General features: G+C 37.9%; 1 protein-coding gene across 1 annotated transcript in view; it reads left to right on the top strand.

Annotated features, from left to right (window-relative positions):
* DIAPH3 (diaphanous related formin 3) overlaps positions 1–22,315 on the top strand; it is a gene marked incomplete at its 3' end in the record, with an annotated part of 518,684 nt that overhangs the window by 363,568 nt on the left and 132,801 nt on the right. The window contains exons 24-25 of the mRNA XM_084632924.1: positions 6,932–7,094; positions 15,589–15,724. Of these exons, the coding sequence (XP_084489050.1) occupies positions 6,932–7,094; positions 15,589–15,724 (299 nt within the window). The remainder of the gene's footprint in view (positions 1–6,931; positions 7,095–15,588; positions 15,725–22,315) is intronic.

The raw sequence follows: 22,315 nt of genomic DNA, 5'->3' as shown, positions 1-22,315 counted from the left end.
AGAGGTGGTGGTGTTATGTCAGCATAATGGGTGTTTACATCAGTGGGAGACACATTTAAGAGTAAACACATACACAACTAGGTATAGGCAGGCAGCTTACATTGATCTAACTTTGTAGTGTAGACTTGGCCTTATAATTTAGCAAGAGGTGGCATGCAACAATCATAAGGGTGAAAGACACATGCCCTGCTACGGCTGCCTTCAAATGTATTTTTAAAAATGCTTATTCTGCCAATATTGTGCTATAGATCTAAGCCCCATAAAAGATGGTACCTTCAGAGAAGCAGAAATCTGCTGCATTTTTTTCTGTTTTGACAAAAATTGTCTGACCACTTTCTTTTGCTATCTTTTTTTTTTAACTGCCTTATGTGCTCTGATAAATTTAACCTTACAGTTTCATTTTCTGTTTTTACTAGGGCGGTCAAGCGATTTAAAAAAAGTAATCACGATTAATTGGGCAATTAATCGCGCTGTTAAACAATAATAGAATACCATTTATTTAAATATTTTTGGATGTTTTCTACATTTTCAAATCTATTTCAATTACAATACAGAATACAGTGTACAGTGCTCACTTTATATTTGTTTTTATTTTAAATATTTGCACGGTAAAAAACAAAAGAAATAGTATTTTTCAATTCACCTAATACAAGTACTGTAGTGCAATCTCTTTATCATGAAAGTTGAACTTACAAATGTAGAATTATGTCCCATAAAACCCTGCATTCAGAAATAAAACAATGTAAAACTTTAGAGCCTGCAAGTCCACTCAGTCCTACTTCAGCCAATCACTCAGACAAACAAGTTTGGTTACAATTTGTAGAAGGTAATGCTGCCCGCTTCTTGTTTACAATATCACCTGAAAGTGAAAAAAGGCATTCACATGGCACTGTTACAGCCAGTATCGCAAAATATTTACGTGCAAGATGCTCTAAAGATTCATATGTCCCTTTATGCTTTAACCTCCATTCCAGGGGACATACGTCCATGCTGATGATGGGTTCTGCTCAATAACAGTCCAAAGAAGAGTAGACCAACGCATGTTCATTTTCATCATTTGAGTCAGAAGTCACCAGCAGAAGGTTGATTTTCTTTTTTGGTGGTTCGGGTTCTGTAGTTTCTACATCGGAGTGTTTCTCTTTTCAGACTTCTGAAAGCATGCTCCACACCTAGTCCCTCTCAGATTTTGGACAGCACTTCAGATTCTTAACCTTGGGTCCAGTGCTGTAGCAATTTTTAGAAATCTCATATCGGTGCCTTCTTTGTGTTTTGTCAAATCTGCAGTGAAAGTGTTCTTAAAACGAACAATGTGCTGGGTCATCATCCGAGACTGCTATAACATGAAATATATGGCAGAATGCGGGTAAAACCGAACAGGAGACATACAGTCCTCCCCCAAGGAGTTCAGTCACAAATTTAATTAATGCATTATTTTTTTAATGAGCATCAGCATGGAAGCATGTCCTCTGGAATAGTGGCTGAAGCATGAAGGGGCATACAAATGTTTAGCATATCTGGCACGTAAATGCCTTGCAACACCAGCTACAAAAGTGCCGTTTATTCCTACCATTTGTTTCCTATCTTTTAACCAGTTATCAGTCCATGAGAGGACCTTTCCTCTTACCCCTTAAGAGCCTTTGTTGAGGGTTCTTGTCAAAGGCTTTCTGAAAATCTAAATACACTATATCCACTGGATCCCCCTTGTCCACATGCTTGTTGACTCCCTCGAAGAATTCTTGTAGATTGGTGAGGCATGATTTCCCTTTACTAAAACCATGTTGACTCTTCCCAAACAAATTATGTTCATCTGTGTGTCTGACTATTCTGTCATAGTTTCAAGCAGTTTGCCCAGTACTGAACTCAGGCTTACCGGCCTGTAATTGCCAGGATCGCTTCTGGAGACATTTTTTAAAATGGGTGTCACATTAGCCACAGTCATTTGGTACAGAAGCAGATTTAAATGATAGATTACAAACCACAATTAGTAGTTCTGCAATTTCACATTTAAGTTTCTTCAGAATTCTTGGGTGAATACCATCTGGTCCTGGTGACTTATTACTGTTTGGTATACAATTTGTTCCAAAACCTACTCTGACACCTCAATCTGGGGCAGTTCCTCAGATTTGTCACCTAAGAAGAATGGCTCAGGTATGGGAATCTCCCTCACATCCTCAGCTGTGAAGACCAATGCAAAGAATTAAGTTAGTTTCTCCATATGGCCATATTCTCCGTGAGTGCTCCTTTAGCATTTTGATCGTCCAGTGGCCCCACTGGTTGTTTAGCAGGCGTCCTGATTCTGATGTACTTAAACAAAAATTTGCTATTACTTTTTGAGTCTTTGGCTCGCTATTCTTCAGATTCTTTTTTGGCCTTCCTAATTATATTTTTACACCTCACTTGCCAGAGTTTGTGCTCTATTTTCCTCACTAGGATTCAACTTCCACGTTTTAAAGGATGCCTTTTTGCCTCTCACTGCTTCTTTTACTTTGTTTTTAAGCCACGGTGGCACTTTTCTGGTTCTGTTTGGTTACTATATTTTTTAATTTGGGGTATACATTTAAGTTGAACCTCTCTTATGGTGTCTTTTAAAAGTGTCCATGCAGCTTGCAGGGATTTCACTTTTGGCATTGTACCTTTTAATTTCTGTTTAAATAATTTCCTCATTTTTGTGTAGTCCCCTTTTCTGAAATTAAACTCTACCATGTTGGGCTGCTGTGGTGTTTTCCCCACCACAGGGATGTTAAATTTAATTATATTATGGTCACTATTACCAAGCTGTCCAACTCTATTCACCTCTTGGACCAGATCCTGAGCTCCACTTAGGACTAAATCAAGAATTGCCTCTCCTCTTGTGGGTTTGAAGACTAGCTGCTCCAAGAGGCAGTCATTTAAGGTGTCAAGAAACTTTACCTCTGCATCCTGTCCTGAGGTGATAAAATGTATGGGAACACTTAAGTATTTCAAATCAATTCTTTGGATCTATGTATAAGTTCCATTTTTATATTATTCATTTTTAATATCAAAAAACCATTTTTTCTTAGCACTGCTAGTTAATGCTTTAAATCCAATTAAATGATTTAAATATCTTGTAGCATGAGTGGGTTAAAGACATTTATTGATAATTTATTTCACTGTTCTTTGTAACATTTCTTTTGTCAGTGATAAAGAAACAATATCAATTAGTAAACCTAGTACTGCACGTATTTTCCCCAGAACTTTTTGTTTTTAAATGAGATGCAAAAGAAACTGGCTACTGATATACTGAAGAGACTGTTTTTCAGAGTTTCCCATATCAAAATTCAGAATCTCCATATCAAAATGCATAGCAATACACCACATCTCAGAGGAAGTTCTGTGATTGTTCCAGAATGGTTCCTAGTGCTGTTTTACTATCACATTCACATTAAATTTAACTAATTCTGTTGTAGAGCACAGTTTGTCCGAAACCTGGAATAGAAATTTTTCAGCTATAAAATGTGTTAATAAATAGGCCCTTGGAGCAAAATTCATTAAACTGATGGAAGGAATTTCATATTAGCCTTCCAGAAGAGGAGAGACAAGTCCATGAATCTTGACGGAAAGCTCAATGATGTTAGCTTTTAGATGTATAAGTGCTGTGTTTTCTTTTCACGATAAGGCATGGTGAAAAGTTCCTTCTACACATATTCATGTTCTTCGCTGTTGGATTTATTGAACTTGATTATTCTACAGCCCAGCATGTCTTACAATTCAGAACACTTGGGCAGCTCTCCTCTCTTTGTGGCTTCATGGAGGTGGATCAGTGTTTTCACACCACATGCTCTGGCCACAACCTCTCTACTTCCACTTGCTGCCAGGTTCTCTGCGTATGTGTTTACCTTTTCAATTTGAGCTGTTTCTCCCCATTTTTTGGATAGTGGGGAGTACTGCTCTCCCTCTCTTCTGGCTTCCTTCTCCTACCTGGGTCAATTAACCCCTCGGGGGTTAATCCTCTCTGAGCCACAACTGTAGCATCTCCTCGCCCTCTCCTCTGTTCGTCGCAGGCATGGCAGAGCATCCAGGAAAGCACAGAGTTGCATCCAAATCATGCTTTATTTGTAAGGCAGCTTGCTTAGTCTTGGCAGATGGTGAGTTGTGCCCAGCCTGTGTCTGTGTCCCCTAGGTTCCAGGGCTGCGGGCAAGCAGGTAGGAACCACAGCCCACCATGGCAGCCTCAACTCTAATGGGGGAAAGGTGGACCAGGAACCCCCATGAAGAGCAGCAAGAAGTAAAGAGGAACTTGACCACTCGAGTCAGGGTAAGTCCGAGGGGAACACCGGCAAGACAAAGAGGGGAAGCTTGCAGAGCTACAAAGAAGGGTCAGAGGAGGGACTATAACAAAAGCAGATTGGGTTCTGATAAGCTCCTGCTTTGCCCTTGGGGGTTTGTAATGTGTAAGTGGCGAAGTTTCATTTCAAAGGGTAATTGTTTCTTACTTTCCTTAGAAAGAGTTACACGAAAATAAAATACAAAATTACGGCTCTTTTTTTATGTATATTATTTATATGGTGCGGTACGTCTTTCTGAATAACTACCTTTTTTTAAAAAAAGTGGGAAATTATAAATATGAATCCTTACTTGGTTTTTTTTGTTTTTTTTCTAAATTGTGTCATCTAGAAGTTGCAGTAAAACTGAACTTGCATTAAAAATGTGGTTTGCTTCAATAAAGTTTAATAACTTTTAGTGTATCTGTCAACATGGCAATGAGTGTTGAAATGTGAAGGTTAACGTATACATTGAAGTCAACAAATGTGTAAATTCTTTATTATTTAAATAGCACATATATAAAAATTATATTAAAATAAATTCACAAACGTTGTTTAATGTTACTTAAGGTTGCTGTCATCCATAAACTAAATAATAAAAAAGTAGAAAACAGAAAGTTGGGGATTTTAAAAGGATTAAAAGGTTGCAAAGATAAGCACATTCAAGTTAGAAAAAGCCAGAAAGAAGGTTGTCTGTGCAACTGTAATTTGGCCCTATGTACGTATGCATTATGATATAGTCTTTAATTACATGCATAAGTGACTACCTATAAAAAGTTTGTTGTAAGTGACTTGACCAGAATCACACAGAAACTTAGTGGCAGAGGCAATGATAGAATTTATGTCTGCAAGGCAGTGTTCATCTGCCCTAACCGTGAGACTCTCAGTTCTCTTCCTGCATTCACCTGCCTCATTCACTAAAAACCGTCCAACTTCTACAACAAATGAGAAGGGGGTCCAACAGACCCCCTCTGCATGACACAACACTGATTCATCCCCAGAGCAGATCTGTCCTGTGCACTGAATGAGCCAGGGGTCTTGTGTTTTTAAAGACCATATCATAGTGTATACACATGTGGCCTGAATTAAACCTGCATAGGCAACATTAATTATGGCATTTTAGTGTGAGGGTATGTCTACACTGCGTTTAAAAAACTCCGGCTGGCCCATGCCAGCTGACTCACGCTCACGGGGCTCAGGCTAAGGGCTGTTTAATTGTGGTGTCGACATTCATGCTCGGGCTGGAGCCTGGGCTCTAGGACCCTGCAAGGTGGGAGGTTCCTAAAGCTCTGGCTGCAACCAGAGCCCAAATGTTGACATCCCTTAGCCCTAGCCAGCTGGTACCACCCAGCCACTGGTATCTAATTGCAGTGTAGAGTGTTAAATTTTGCAACCTTTTAATCCTCAATCTTCTATTTCCTTATTTTTATGGCTTTGAGTACTGTTGAGGGCAACCTTAATTAATGTTAAATGACAAGAGTTTTTTGGGGGGGAGGGTTTGGAATATCCCTCAAAGAATAGTTCCTATGAGTTATTAGACGTACCTGAAATTACTTGGAACATTTGATGTTTGCAGTGTTGTTGTTGCTCTTTTGGTCCCAGAGTATTAGAGAGGCAAGCCAGCGGAGGTGTTAACAGGCCACTTCATCTTGACTGGTCACTTAAAATATGTTTTAACTACTTATGTTAAACATTTTGTTCCATCTTGTATTTGGCTGTGACACGCTGAGTACCTTTCCCAGACCTGACAAAGAGTTCTGTGTAGCTTGAAAGCTTGTCTCTTTCACCAACAGAAGTCGATTCAATAAAAGATATTACCTCATCTACTTTGTGTCTCTCAGAACATTTGATGCAGTTCTTGAGTATGGATTATGGGAAAACTTCAGATGATAGTTCTATGTATTTTATGGAACTCCTCAAAAGTGTATGCAAATTATAACTGTCTGCAGGGGGAGCTAGAGAGCGACATAAGCAAACTTGCCTTGCAGCAGGTAAGAATGCAACCTAAATTCTCCCATTTTACCTATAGAGAAAACCAAAGAGCTTCTGTTTCCAGAAACCTGCTAGCCCTAGGACTTATATATAGCTTTGTCCGCACACACATACGTATGTGCATACGTCAAGTCTGCTATACTTGCAAAACAGTTTCCATCATAAATAGGGATTATGGTCAAAATTTGAACTCTGGATGCCTAAATCAATACTTAGGCACCCAAATAGATGTGACCTGTTTTCAAAGGATCCAAGCACCTCCCACTTCCTATTGAAGTCTTTGAGGTATGTTGTTTTATGTAACACAATATGTGGCAAACAGATTATGTACTACCTATTATTAAGGTTGCCTGTCAATTCCCATTATATGTAAAATTAATGTAAAAAATGTTTCATTCAATTAGCAAAGTAAAAAATGATCAAGAAAATTTGAGGATCATTCTTATATTATTTTTTCACTATTACCAAAGTATTCATTAAACACTGTTAGGTATGTAGTTTGTGTTGTACTTGAAATAAATGGATAATCTATTGAGATAATTGAGAGGTTTATTTGAATGTTAACGTTGGCTACAGAGAAACAGGTAGATAAATCATGATAATTTGCTTTAACTAGCTTCACTGAATGCTCTTTTAGCCTTAACAGTAATACACAGCTTTGCAGTTTATGCAAGAGAACATTACCAAAAACTTACCAGGATGCATGAGAACATGGATAAACTCTATCAAAATGTGATGGGATACTATGCCATTGATTTGAAAAAGGTTTCGGTGGAAGAATTTTTAACCGACTTGAACAACTTCAGGACAATGTTCTTGGTACAGTATGTCTATTGATGTTAAAATTGTTTTCCAGGAATGATTTGTTTGTTAGTTCAAATATTGATGGGCTATTCAATATTTTTTTCTGTCTTCTTGAATGGTAACATACATTCATATCAGAAACCCTAATTTCTACATCCCAGATTCTACAATGTAAAGAAAAGGAAATATTCATTCATTATCTTAAAATTATCTGTACCTTCAGAAGGAAAAAACTGAACTATTATAAATTAAAACTGGGTGCTTGATTTACTAGATAACATGCAGGAGGTTGTAGGGGGGCAGAAGGCAGAGAAGAGTTTTAAGTTCTTTACTTCTGTTCAGATGAAACTTCTTCTGTCTGACTTACTATAGGATACTTGTATGACCCAAGGACTTCTTAATGTGAGCTAGGAATGGGTTACAGAAATCACATAAATCTGATGTGTATATTACAGTTCACCAAAGACTATCATGTGAGGTCTCAAATGAAAGTTATTGTCATTCTGGTCCTTAACATTGTTGTGAAATATATGCAGAGATGATATGCACACATACTGAAAATATGTCATACCAAGATAAAAGTCATCAGCAAAGGTGAAAAATAGGTTTTCCTTCTGTATCCTCTGGTATCTCTTTGTCAGTAGGTAAATTAAACATTGCAAGGTCATACAATAGATGTCCATTTACATACAAAATCAACAGGAAAGAAGCAAACAGAAATAAATGAGCTGCAGAGGTTATCCTGGCCGTGTGCAAACACAATGAATTTAGGGGGAGTTCTGTGCTGGCTGCTTCTCAAAGAAACACCAATCCTGGCTTTTGCATAAAATAGGCATAATTTTATCGGATTCTAGACACTTCCTGAGGAACCTTTTTTTATTTTTCATGGTTTATTTGATTTGTAATATATTCTGAATGCCTGGTCTTTTGTTTTTGTTTTCTTAAGAGGTCTGCTCTTTTATATCCACTATTTTTTATTTAAGGACAAAAAATATTTTTAGAAACACTTTTAGCTGCTTAGATTAAAAAAAATACTTTAGGTGAGTAACTAAAATGTTCAAAAAGATAACTTTTTAATTTTTTAATGTTATGATCTTTCATCTTTTAATGTAATTAATATTGCATATGCAGAAGCCCAAACAATGGGATGAAGGAGGTACGGGAATGGGTATGAAGGAAGAACATGATATTTTAACTCTTAGGGCATGATCTAGTACACTGAATTTATCAGTAGCTTTCCAGGCTGAAAAATCCTCCAGGAAAAGGAAAAACAATTCCAAACTTGCAGCTGACCAGCCTCTGGAGGGAGGGTTTGAAGAAAACTCGTGAAAATAAGATGACTGTCTTCTCCTTTTCCTAGACCCTGACTTTTGGGGACACGACAGTCCTTTCTCACCTAAGTGGATTCTCTTAATCCAGATGCCATGGTGATGGGTGTTTCAAAACATCTGTAAAAAAGATGCAGCACCTATCACCATGTAACATGGCTGGCAGTTGATCATTTGTACATTATTGTACAAATCATTGTACATTTGTCTGTGAAAAAGGAAATATGGTCAAGAAATTTAAGTTGGCTAAGTTATAAGATTTGACAAATGGAGTTGTTAAAGGTCAGTTGCTGTTCCATTATCTGTAGGTGACACTCTAGTTCCCCTTTATTAACACTACATTTAAATAACATTAATTATGAAGAAGTTACTGGATAATTACACCATAACATATTTTAATATGGTAGTTTAAATCAGCATGCAGTTTGAGATCAGATTTCTTGCTTTCTTTGCTTTTAATTGTTGGTGCATAATGTGTGACCAAATGTTATAGATTTGCATAATTAAGAGGAATTAGATATTCTTACAATTAAAATCAATATCTGTGTATAATTAAATTTTACAAATGAAGAAAAGATAGGTTGTGAAAACTAGATTATTTTGAAGGCTTAAATAGTCTTCTCTTTGGATTGCTGAAATACCACTACCATCCTTTAAGCAGTTCTATATGTGGTAGACAAATCCAGAGGGCATAGTATATTCTCACTTGCTTTTACTTTAGCATGTTGATGTACTTGTTGTATTCAACACACTTAAATTGGGTCGGTGTCAATGACTAAAAAGAAAACCTCACTCTCTATACGAGTACTTTTGTTAAAATTTTCCACTGCACAATTGAAGAAAGAGAGAGAGATGCAACATCTATCTGTATACAGAACAATTACAAAAATAATCCTGGCATAGTATTATTTTGTAACTCCCGCACACAACTTAATCACTAATTTATGTAGAATCCATTATAATTATATTTAAAATGACTTCCTAGTTGCCATTGTTTTTATACCTATTTTATGTTGTGCAAAGAAGGCTATCCTCTGGCCAGAAAGGGGTGAACATACTGCTATTTCTTAGTAACAGGGAAATGGCAGTTCTTCCTGGCAACTAAGGAGGGGACTTCAGATGCCAAAGTTAGTCCTTACAAATAGGCAAGCAAGTAGCACTGGATGTCTGGCCTGTAAATAGTCACTGTCATGTTTGGTTGGTTGCTCTTTCATCTACAAATTGAGCAGAAATTAAATGAGTTAATATTTCAAGTTCTGCAAGTCAGATTCCTTAGTCCTTATATTTTTGTATGTATACACTTGATCATCATTTTACATAAAATGATATAGTAACTGTCCTGCTTTTGGAAATTCCAGTCGTCATAATATAGATTTTTGAAAGGGTTGTCCCTGAAATAATTTCTTGTATAGAATGACGAATGGAATATTGTCTAGTGGTTAATGAATAAGAATCAGATGTTTTCAGCTATATTTGTAGTTCTGCCGCTAAATCTCTGTGGCCTTGGACAGTTTAGTTAACTTTACTATGTTTCAGTTTTCTAGCTGTAAAATGCTTCACTAACTAACAGGAATATTACTAATTTTGTTTTTGAAGTGCTTTGCGATCTTTCAGCAGGAAGATCTTCTAGCAGTGCAAAGTATTGTTCGACCAGATAGAATCAACCATCAGGGAAGAAAGCTTATGAGAGATAATGGTAGATTTGCTATGAGCCTATCTCTACCATGATGAAAGTAATGTTTTCTTCTCTGCAATAAGAGCTGCGAAATATAGACCAGCAAAAACTTTGTACATCGTAGACATTCTGATTAATCTGAACTTGTTTGGTTTGGTAATAGTTGTTGTGAGAAACCGTTTGCTTATTTCACAGGCAAGAGCAATCCAATCATAACTTTTCTATTTCCATGAGAACAATGTCAGAGTGCGAGTTTTTGTCATTTGATTTGCTCATGTTTTTTTTCTAACATTTTGGGTATGTTTAGCAAATTGCCATTGATAGAATCATACGACTGGAAGGGACCTTGAGAGGTCATCTAGTCCAGTCCCTTACACTCATGGCAGGACTAAGTATTATCTAAACCAGAGGTTCTCAAACTGGTCCCTGGTCCACGAGATCCATTCAAATGGTCTGCTGATAGTTCCCTCTAAGGTGCGTGCCTGGGCGGCCACACTTGAGAAAATGAAGGGCCACCCACCGAATTAGTGGAGTTGCGCAGGCATGGCTCCACTAATTAGGTGCCTGGACCCTAGAGAAGACACACATGTAAGGTGAGGTGCTGGCCTTGGGGGGATTATGGGGTTGGTGGGAGGCGGCAGTGGGGGGGAATTTAGGATGTGCAGGGCTGCGGTGGCCAGAGAAAAAGGCGACTTTCCCCAGCTCCAGGGTTGCACTGCTGGGGAGAGGTGGCCCTTCTTCCCAGGCTCAGCTCTGTGGTTGCTATGGCGAGGGAGAAGAGACCACCCCTCCTTCCCAGCCCCACCTCAGGGGCTGCCACAGCTGGTGAGAGAGGGCACATCCATTACACTAGGAAGGTAAGACTACTGATATTAAAATATGAGTTGTGTACTTTTATTTGTAGAACAAAAAAACTTTAATTATTCTAAAGTTTTTTTATATAGCACTTTTATCCAAAGCTCTTTACAATAGATAGCTAACAGTACAAACAACATTTGGAAAGATCATTAAATGGTCTGCCAAGACCCTCAGCAATTTTCAAATGATCCGTGGAAAAAAAGTTTGTGAACCACTGATCTAGACCATCTCTGACAGGTGTTTGTGTAACCTGTTTTTAAAAATCTCCAATGATGGAGATTCCACAACCTCCGTAGGTAATTTATTCCAGTGCTTAACTGCCCTGTCAGTTTGGAAGTTTTTCTTAATGTCCAACCTAAACCTCCCTTGCTACAATTTAAGCACATTGCTTCTTGTCCTATCCTCAGAGGTTAAGAAGAATCTTTTATGTACCGGAAAACTGTTGTCATGTCCACTCTTGTCTTCTCTTTTCCAGACTAAACAAACCCAATTTTTTCAATCTTCCTTCATAGTGTTATGCTTATTAGAAGCACATGGAATCTTTTTCAAGGGGATAAGGCAATATACCACATTTATTGAGAGTACAATTTAAGCATTAAAATCAGCATATGCTTCCATTCACACATGCAAGCACATCCACCAAATGGTTCTACAGCTGGATCTTATAGTTATCAGCCCTTAGTCCTGGGAGTGGATGAGTCACGACAAAAAGTAATTTTCCCTTAATCATGCCTTCTTGTCAACTGTTGGAAATGGGCCACCTTGATTGCATTGGCCTCGTTAGCACTATAAAAGTAATTTCCCCTCCATTGGTATTCACCCCTTCTTGTCAACTGTTGAGAATAGGCTGCTTCCACCTTAATTGAACTGGCTCATTAGCACTGACCCCCCACTTGGTAAGTCAACTCCAATCTTTTCATGTGCTAGAATATATATTCTACTTACTGTATTTTTCAGTCCATGCATCTGATGAAGTGGGTTTTACCCCATAAAAGCTTACGCCCAAATAAATTTGTGAGTCTCTAAGGTGCCACAAGGACTCCTTGTTGTTTTTGCTGATACAGACTAACACGGCTACCGCTCTGAAACTAGTCCTTAGTGTTTCTTGGTCAGTTCCAGTGGCCATCTGAAACTGCACACGAGGGAGTGGAATGGAGCTGGGTCTCTGTTGGATGCATCTGAAGTTCCGATGCTGATGCAGAACAAACCCAAAGTCCCATGGCAATGCACCCTTCTTTTATAGTAATAAGTTCCCATACAAGTCTATGGACCTTGCTGTGTCACACCGGAGCTGTTAATTTTGAGGTATTCAAGGTTGCTCCTAATTAGCATTATTTTGGGTTGTTACCGGGAGTATCCGCAGCTGTTTCTTATCTCGTCCCTCTGGCTCCATTCCTTAACTTGTCCTTGGGGCATATGCCTTTGCTTTAGGGTTGTCAATCTGCCATTCAGGTGATTCTGATAGTAAGGTTGGCGCCTCTCAATTCCTTCACTCCCCCTTGACCATCGGGCCCATCAGTACTGGTGCCTCCTGTCTCTTCTCTGTGCATCAGCATGCCATATATTCTTCACTCTCACACAAAATGGTAATAAATTTCAAACAGAAGAATTACAGCCATAACACTTCTATCCTTCTAAGAACAATCATGAACACAATCAGCAAAGAATAAACCCAGAAAAATTTCTTCTTACTAATTCAAAGCTAGCAAAATGGAGTACAAAGCAAAATGAAATACAATTTACTTGAGACAATTTCTCCCCATTAGGCTTTTGGCCTATAATAGGTCATGTTTTGTAGACCTTTAATCATTTTTGTTGCTCTTCTCTGGACTTTCTCCAATTTGTCCACATTATAATCCTATCCTCCAAAGCATTTGCAACCCCTCCCAGCTTGGTCTCATGAGCAAACTTTATAAGTGTATTCTCCATACCATTATCCAAGATACTGAACAGAACCGGACCCAGAACCAATCCCTGCGGTTCCCCACTTGTTATGCCCTTTCAGAATGACTGTGAACCACTGATAACTACTCTCTAGGAACAGTTTTCCAATCAGTTATGCACCCACCTTGTAGTAGCTCCATCTAGATTGCATTTCCCTAGTTTGTTTACAAGAAGGTCATGCAAGACCGTATCAAATCCTTACTAAAGTCAAGATATACCACGTCTACAACTTCACCCTATCCACAAGGCTTGTTACCATGTCAAAGGAAGATATCAAGTTGATTTGACACAATTTGTTCTTGATAAATCCATGCTGACTGTTACTTATCACCTTATCTTCTAGACATTTGCAAATTGATTGCGTATGTATTTGCTCTGAATACAGAAGTTAAACTGACTCGTCTGTAATTCTAGGTATTTGCAAATTGATTGCTTAATCACTTTTCCGGGTACAGAAGTTATGCTGACTGGTCTGTAATTCCCTGGGTTGTCCTTATTTCCTTTTTTATAGACAGGCACTATATTTGCCCTTTTCCAGTCTTCTGGAATCTCTCTCATCTTCCATGACTTTTCAAAAATAATTGCTAATGGCTCAGATATCTCCTCAGTCAGCTACTTGAGTATTCTAGGATGAATTTCATCAGGCCCTGGTGACTTGAAGACATCTAACTTGTCTAAGTAATTTTTAACTTGTTCTTTCCTTATTTTAGTCTCTGTTTTCTTGATACCCTTTATGTCTCCAGTTAGTTTGATCTCATTTTCTGCCTTGGCCTTTCTAATTTTGTCACAATATATTGCGTTATTTGTTTATATTCATCCTTTGTAATTTGACCTAGTTTCCACTTTTTGTAAGACTCTCTTTTGATTTTTAGGTCATTGAAGATCTCCTGATTATGCCAGGGTGTCTCTTGCCATACTTCCTATCTTTCCTACGCAATGGGATATTTTACTTTTGTGCCCTTAATAATGTCTCTTTGAAAAACTACCAGCAGCTTTCAATTGTTTTTTCCCCTTAGACTTGCTTCCCATGGGATCTTATCTACCAACTCCCTGAGTTTGCTAAAGTCTGCCTTCTTGAAATCCATTGTCTTTATTTTGCTGTTCTCCCTCCTACCATTCCTTAGAATCACGAACTCTACCATTTCATGATCACTTACACCCAAGCTGCCTTCCACTTTCAAATTCTCAACCAGTTCCTCCCTATTTGACAAAATCAAATGTAGAACAGCCTCTCCCCTAGTACCGTTCTACACCTTCTGAAATAAAAAATTGTCTCCAATACATTCCAAGAACTTGTTGGGTAATCTGTGCCCTGCTGGTATTTTCCCAACAGATGTCTGAGTAGCTGAAGTCCCCAATCACCACCAAGTCCTGTGCTTTGGAAGATTTTGTTAGTTGTTTAAAAAATCCTCATCCACCTCTTCTTCCTCGTTAGGTGGTCTGTAGTAAACCCTTACCATGACATCACCCTTGTTTTTACCCCTTTTATCCTTGCCCAGACACTTTCAACAAGTCTGTCTACTGTTTTCATCTCAACCTTAGTCCAAGTGGATACATTTTTAATATATAAGGCAACACCTTCTCCCTTTTTTCCCCTGCCTGTCCTTCCTGAGCAAGCTGTACCCTTCTGTACCAATATTTCAGTCAGGCGTATTATCCCACCAAGTCTCTGTGATGCCAACTATGTCATAATTATGTTTATTTACTAGCATTTTGAGTTCTTCCTGCTTATTCCCCGTACTACTTGCATTAATCAGTGTTTTTCAAAGTTCAGGTCATGAACCGAATTGGCAGGGAAGTGAATCTTTAGTAGATATGGTGTAATGGGCAGTTTTTTTAAAAAAAAACATTAGGATGAATGGTAGTTTTTTTTCTGTTTTTTCTTCTTTATGAGTGAGGGTTTGTGTTTCAGCAGTGACTGAACAATGTTCTTCAGAGTGCCTGAGGCCACAGGCTGTCCTCAGGAAAAATAGCCATGACCTAATTCATCTGCACCTCACAATGCCTTTTGATAGCATAGGGGCTTCCATCTTCCCTGAGAGTGGCTTGACTTCAGTCCTGTGGGGAACAATGAAAGGTACTGGTCACCTTGGCTAAAGGGCAACCTGTGGCCTCAGACTCATTGAGAAAGGAGATTGTAGCTATTTTGAAAAAGGGAAGTTTTTCCTGAGTTCTTCTGAAGGATAAGAGTTTGTGCTAGCCTATGCTGATGCCTTTTTTCCCCTTTGTAGTGACAATAGAGGAGAAAATGTTTAATCTGGGACCATAAGCACTCAGGCATTTTAGGGTTTTGCTGCTGGGAGGAGTTAAGGCTATTTGGGTGCCTTAACTGTTTCTCTATACCTTAACTTGTTGGGATTTCAGTGTTAACTTGAATGCTGAATTTTCTGGGTTTATAATGCTTGTTTTGGAGATAATTACACCATTCCTATAATGTGGTTCTCCCTAATGATATATTAGACTGATATATTAGAGAGTAAAATATACTAAATGGAAAGTACAATATCTTCAGATTATATATTATTTAATATGTAACAGACTTGGTAGAAGGTGCAAGTGACCTTTTAGCAAGAGTTATTTGACTGGCAATATAACTTAGGTATTTTTTCATTTTTATAGTTTACAAGTTTGTTCTGTCTGAAACTACTTACATTAAGTTTCATTACCAGTATCTCTCTCTCTTTTTTTTTTTTTTTTTAAATAGCAAGCAGCCAAGGAGAATGTAAGAAGAAGAGAAGCAGAGGAAAAACAGAGACGCGCTAGAATAGCTAAGGAGAAAGCAGAAAAAGAAAAATTAGAGAGGCAACAAAAGAAAAAGCGCTTGTTAGAAATGAAAACAGGTGAGTAATATGGAAAACAGCTTTTCATATCTAGTGTTCTACATGAAATGAAACTACAGCCTCTATTTTGTTATTATCTTGATGTACTCTGGAAGAGAGGCAGAATAAATTATTTCAATAAATAGTACAGCAAAGCTGTTCTTAAATTTGATTTTATTAACAAGCTGTTCTAGCTTATCTGCTTTTCTCAAGTTATGTTAGACCTTGAAAATGGTGCTCAGTACTTTCCCATTCACTATTTATTTAACATTTTGTATTCAGGTATCAATGATTTATCTCAATTAAAGCTAAGCTGAAAAAGAAACTATGTTACATGTGAACAAAGTCACTTTCCAAATCACAGAGCCAATTTATTTATATTTTAACTAAGGGAAACTGTGATTTTTGTAATTGTTCCTTTTATGACAATAGGCTTCTTTTATGTAGCTAAGATTTTTCTCTGAGTATGTGTCAATGTGGATCCCACTGTGAGTGTACATGTACCTCATGTGCATGAGAATGGAGTTTTTCTGAATAGTATTGTGTCCATCAGGGCCATGTGTGTGTCTTTTGCCTCCTTTTGACGGAGCATGAGGGTGTAAAGAGTGGGACAACTGCGACGTTTGATCAGTTCCCTCTTATTACCCATATCAGTGAGACAGAACCTGGTGAGTGTCCAGCTCACTAATTCTTAGCTCAGGGTAAACTTCCACATATCTTCACGAAAATCTCAGAACTACTTCTGATCTTTAATATAGACCACCATGAAATGTCTCCATCCCGCTGAACTGATCTCTAATGATCAGACTCCACTCACTGTACAGGGTTCATTAGCATTATCAGCTCAAAACTGGTGGGCTTATAGCCCTATCCCTCAAGGTGGACGCAGTACGTATGTTTTCTGTATGTCAGAATCTCGTATACCAAGCAGATGATCGGTCTGCTTGTCATTCTCCGCAAGAACACAGAAGTCATGACGTGAGGCTAAAGCTCCATCTCCTGCAATAGTCCTTGTGAGTCTGGGGTGTTCTGGAGGCTCTGGTAGAGAGGAAGAAGCCACAAATCTCAGCAATCTTTCTAGTCAGATCTGTGCAGTTCAGGAAGTTTTATGTATATGGTTTTATATATATAGATGATGTGTGTCCTTTTCGGAGGACACCTATATATATACCAGGGGTCAGCAACCTTTCAGCAGTGGTGTGCCGAGTCTTCATTTATACACTCTAATTTAAGGCTTTGCGTGCCAGTAATACATTTTAACGTTTTTGAAGGTCTCTCTGTAAGTCTATATATTCTATAACCAAACTACTGTTATATGTAAAGTAAACAAGGTTTTCAAAATGTTTCAGAAGCTTTATTTAAAATTAAATTAAAATGCAGATCTTATCAGTTTAGTGTGATCCTTGCCCTTGCTTTTCCTTGCTGAGTTTTCCAATGTCTGGCACGTATTTGGATACTTTAAGGTGCACACAGGCTTCTGAGTGATCAGTTGTTAACCAGCTCCGAGAGGGACGGAGGACAGATTTCATGTGTGAAAATGCCTGTTCACACAAGTATGTGGATCCAAATGCTGAAAGCATTGCAAACACAATTTTTTTCAAACAGTTAAATTTCACTGGCAGGGACATCCAGCACGTCCAAACAGAGGCCCCATGATCTCTCTCTGTAGCTTCAAGTGCGCTCCGCAGATCCACAAACTTTGATGTCCACAATTCTGAGCTTTTTAACTGAATGAGCTGCATTTCGAAATCTTCAGCACCCATCCACTGAAATACAGGCAAATCAAAGTCGCTTTCGTTGAACTTTTCAGGTTTAATTAGAAAACAAAGCATTGGGCCAAATCGCTGGAAATCTTGAAATCTCTCAGAAAATTCTGATTCCAGTTCTTGCATGTACTGTCCAATCTCATCGACATTGACAGTGCAACGTGTCGATAGCTCTTTTATGAGTTGGAAGTAGCGGAAAGTAGAAGTTTGAATATCCCTGGAAAAAACTGCTAGTTTCACAACAAATGCTTTCCAGGCTTCATAAAGATCCAGAACTGTTTGCTCTGCACCCTGGAGACCGAAGTTGAGTTCGTTTAGGTGAGCGGTAGTATCAGTTAGAAACATGAGCTTACATAGCCATTTGTCATCATCCAGTTCGGGGTAGTTTTGTTCTTTTTCCAACAAAAAGACCTTGAGTGCATCAAAACAGTTTACAAAGCACACCAAAACCTTGCCACGATTTAGCCACTGAATGTTGCTGTGAAGTGGGATGTCGTTATAAGCACTGTCCATCTCTTCCAGCAGTGCTTGAAATTGTCGGTGAGTCAACGCAGATTGAGCAACAAGGAAATTCACAATTTGTACACTGTATTCATCACATTATTAAGCTCCGAATTAGAAAGTTTAGCACACAGGTTTTTCTTGATGGATGATACAGTGAAATTTGACTGTCAGATGGCCAATTTGATCTTCAAGTAACTTTACAAATCCCTTCTGTTTTCCTACCATGGCAGGAGCACCATCTGTTGTCACACAAAATATTTTTCTGATGTCAACTCTTCATTCTTCAAAATGGTTTACAAAACTTTCCAGTATATCTTCCCCCTTTGTTGTACCATGCAGGGGTTTTAGGCAGCAAAGTTCCTCTTGGATTTCATCGGAAGGACAACATCTTGCAACAAATGCCAAACATGGAATGTTGTTTATATCCACGCTCTCATCAACTGCAACACTAAACACTGCTGTGTCTTTCAATGCAGTCTTCTGCTTTTCCTTAATGTTTTCTGCCATTTCACTTATGTGTCTCTCAACTGTTCTGGCAGAGATGGGCAGTTCTTTTATTCTAGATACGATTGTATCTTTATTTGGCAAATCATTGAACAAAATCTCCGAACTGCTGAGAAAAACTTCTTTTATATATTCCCCATCTGTAAACGGCTTTCCGTTTTTTGCAATGCACTGTGCAATCTTGTAAATTCCTTCTGTAGCTTTATTTTTACTTACACTTAAGCTTTTAAAAATACTGCTTTGCTTCTCATAGGCTGCTATTGCCTTTTTGATCGATTAGTCTTGTCTGCTTTGTCAAGAAAGGTTTTCTCGTGCTTCGTTTCAAAATGTCGAACACTTGATGTGTGACAAACAACACTTTCATAACAGAAAGCAAAATAGCATGGTCCTTCTTTTCAATAAATCCAAATGTGTCTGTCCAAGCAGGCTGAAATGATCGGACATCTGGCTTTGCTTTCTTAGGAGCTGCCATTTTGTCAAATGTTCCCTTCAACTCTCAGTGAGGAAAAAAATGGCAATAGAAGGCTAATATCTATTTTTCTTTAATCTTTAAGACAATCTTCCTTTACCAAAATTAATATATTGATCCTTCACTTGTGTTCCAGGTGATGAGATATGCAGCTAGAAAGAATTTTAAAATTTATTTATCTGCGTATCTGGTACAATACCTTTATTGCTGTTCCATTCTTTTGGGAAACTAAGGAATTATGGTTGCTTTTTAATAATAATGTGTATATTATGTAAGGGGGTCTGGACTCCACTTATTGAAGCCACTATGGTGTGTCACTTATTTCATAATATTTGTTCAATAAATTTTCTAGACACTCTAGTCTATCATGTACAGTATGTAAGTTTTCTGTCTCATAGTTTTTCATTGTTGTGGCTTACGCATACACTTTTTTGTTTTGTACAACTCTTTAGAGTGAAACTATTATTTTTTATTCTTTGTACTCTCTAAACGCCTGATCCATCTCCCAGAGAAGTCAACTGAAAGACTTTCAATGACTTCAATGGGAAATGGATCAGGTCTCAAGAGTTAAATCCATTTCTACCAGCCAGAGCCAGAGTAAATATGCTCTGTAGGAGGCTGGTACACAGGACTGGATGGCAATAACCTGGGTCTCTAAAAATGCTCACACTGTTTTCTAAAATTAGATAAATATGTTAACTGTATATTAAACCTTCATAAAGTTTAATTTTTATATTTATAAATATGCAATGCAGCATGAATTTTTAAATCTATTAATGGCATCTTGTCTTTCTCAGACATAAAACATAGGTGTGTGTCTCTCTAACTGCAAAACCCCAAATTTTATTATTTACATGAAATTAAAATTAACCACGCTTACGATAACTCTATTTTCTTGTGGGTTTTTTTCAAAGAGGCGGATCTGAACCCAAATGTTAGGTCCAAACATCTCCATACTTTCAGGTGTAAAAAAAATCTGGATCTGAACTTTGTGACTCAAATTGAGTGACATTTGTCATATCTGTCCAAACAACTTGGGTTCAAATGGCTCACTATAATAATAGGCCTTAAGTTGACAGGGTAAAAAAAGAAGCTACATATTTTTCATTGTGGCTCCACATTGATTCTAAGAAAATATTTAATTCAGTTAAAACACCTAAACATTGAATTCTTTCTAAAACTGGTAGTCCTTAGCAAAAATAATGCAAAAATTGACTCTTTTGATAAAGCAAACCAGAAGACAACAGACTCAGTCCTCCAAACTCTTTTCAAATGTATTAAATTAATGATGAAATGCTTTGTAAATAAGATTTCTTGCTCTTCTGATGCCAGTTCAAATTATAACATTCTCTAGTTCCAAGGGTAAATAGCTAATGGAAAGGGATCTTTATGTAAATGCCCCTGGTATGCATACTAGTAACATTCAGTGACTAGCTTTGTTCATGCTGTTCAGATTCTCAGTAGAAAGCATACCAATCAATTATTTTGATCCTATCACAGTGTAAAGAACCCTAAAACTGTGATAACATCAGCTACATTTCTTGTATTATAATTGAGAACTCCATCATTGTGGCATCTTCTTTGTGCATCACTTTGAATACCGCTTAGGGAACAAGCCACTTTAATCAGTAGTTATTTACATAGTCTGCTTTTTCATATTTAAAAGCAGCGAAGTGATGCCACAATGATTTCTTACACATCAAACCTGCAATCCACAATATAATTTTTGTTTTAATTTTTGTAAAAGTTACTCAGGAGTTGAAATAATCAGCAGCAGCATGTTTCAATTGATCTAATAAATCATGACCTCAGTTTTAGCCCTTTTCTGCCTTATATTCAACCTGTTCTTTGGGAATAAACAATTCTAATTTTGCAAACTCTATTGGAGTGCTTAGTATATTATTTCTTAATAAACTAGCTTTAGTTTCTAATTTCTGTCCTTGAGTTGTGAAATATGGATTTTGTCAATAATTGTGTACTAGACTTCAAAACAAAAAGTCATATTCCACCTGACAGCAGGATGTTGAATTTTTACTCCAGTTTAGACTATTCAGTTTCAGCTGTGCATATATGCAAAGAATTACAATTCTGATGCCATTGGGTAAAACACTTGACTTTGTCTGGAGTAGAAATTTCCTGTATTTTCTACCCTCTCTACTCCCAGCACCAACGCATGAGACTTCCATTGGAGTAATCCTCCTGGCTGTGAGTGAGAATCAGTATGTTAATAAAACTCCTTCAAACTGGCCACAATGAATCACACAAGCAATCTCCTTTCTTTAAGAGTAACAGTTTTGATAGTTTGTCATTTCTAACATAGATTAGTCAGGTGACTTTTGCTGAAAATCACAGGCCCCAGGACAATAGTAGGATCCTGATGCACATTTACATCCTGAACCATACATTTAGCCATACAAGTTACCTCAGTTCAAATATATATGAAGCAGCCAAAATAACTGGCAATAGTCCTCTATATTATTGAGTCTTCAGCATAGAATGTTAAGTTCAAGAAACAACTGAGCATTATAATTAGGTTTATAATTCTGTTTATTTGTACACCTGTATATTAGGTTAAACACTGTGGGAAATATGAAAAACAAAAGTGGATTTTGTAGAAAATGCAGTAGTGAAGACTAGCACATATATTTTAATAATACAAAGTAATACACGGATACAAAGTACAGATAGAGAAGTAAAAGTTAACCTTTATATTCAACACTTCAGGAATCTGTAGAAGGAGGGAAAAGCAAGCTGCGTGGCAATCTTCCGAGGGAGAAAGTTCTTTAGGAAGCCACGCTCTTGCATGTCATGCAAGAATCCAAAGTAATTTCTTCATCTCACCTTCCCTTCCCCTTCTCTGCTGCACTAATGATACTAACTTTAGTAGCAAGTATATCTGCTTCTCCCACAACTGCTTCCAAGCTGCCCCCTATTCATGGACTGTCCTCTGTGAACTTGTTCTGCAGGCCACTTTCCTCTCCACATTCAATTTCTCCTTAAGGACTACTACTGTCATGAAGCTCACAGCAACTGAATCACCTCTCTCCCCTTCCCAGTCTATACACACTCACATTCTGTCTTTCTGTCTCTGTACCATCACTGGTCTTTTCTCTTCATTGGGTGGGTATTTCCCTCTTCAAAGTATTCAGAGGAGGCTAATGGGTGTTCTCCCTTAGTCAAGGCTTGCAAAGGAACCAGGCACTTTCTCCTTCCTTTGTAGGAGAGAGTAGAAGAGAGGATCTGCTTCAATTGTGGGTCCCTATGTGTATTCCACTGTGGGTACATATTCATTCCCTTAGCTTGAGACCAGAGAATTCTTGCAAGCAGTGTCCATTGCTCGCACCTGTGCCCCTGTACCCCATGCTACGT

The sequence above is a fragment of the Lepidochelys olivacea genome (assembly GCF_965140295.1).
Source record: "Lepidochelys olivacea isolate rLepOli2 genome assembly, chromosome: 1".
Taxonomy (NCBI): Eukaryota; Metazoa; Chordata; order Testudines; family Cheloniidae; genus Lepidochelys; species Lepidochelys olivacea.
Note: the sequence above shows the minus strand (reverse complement) of the source record. Positions and strands in the feature narration are given on the sequence as shown.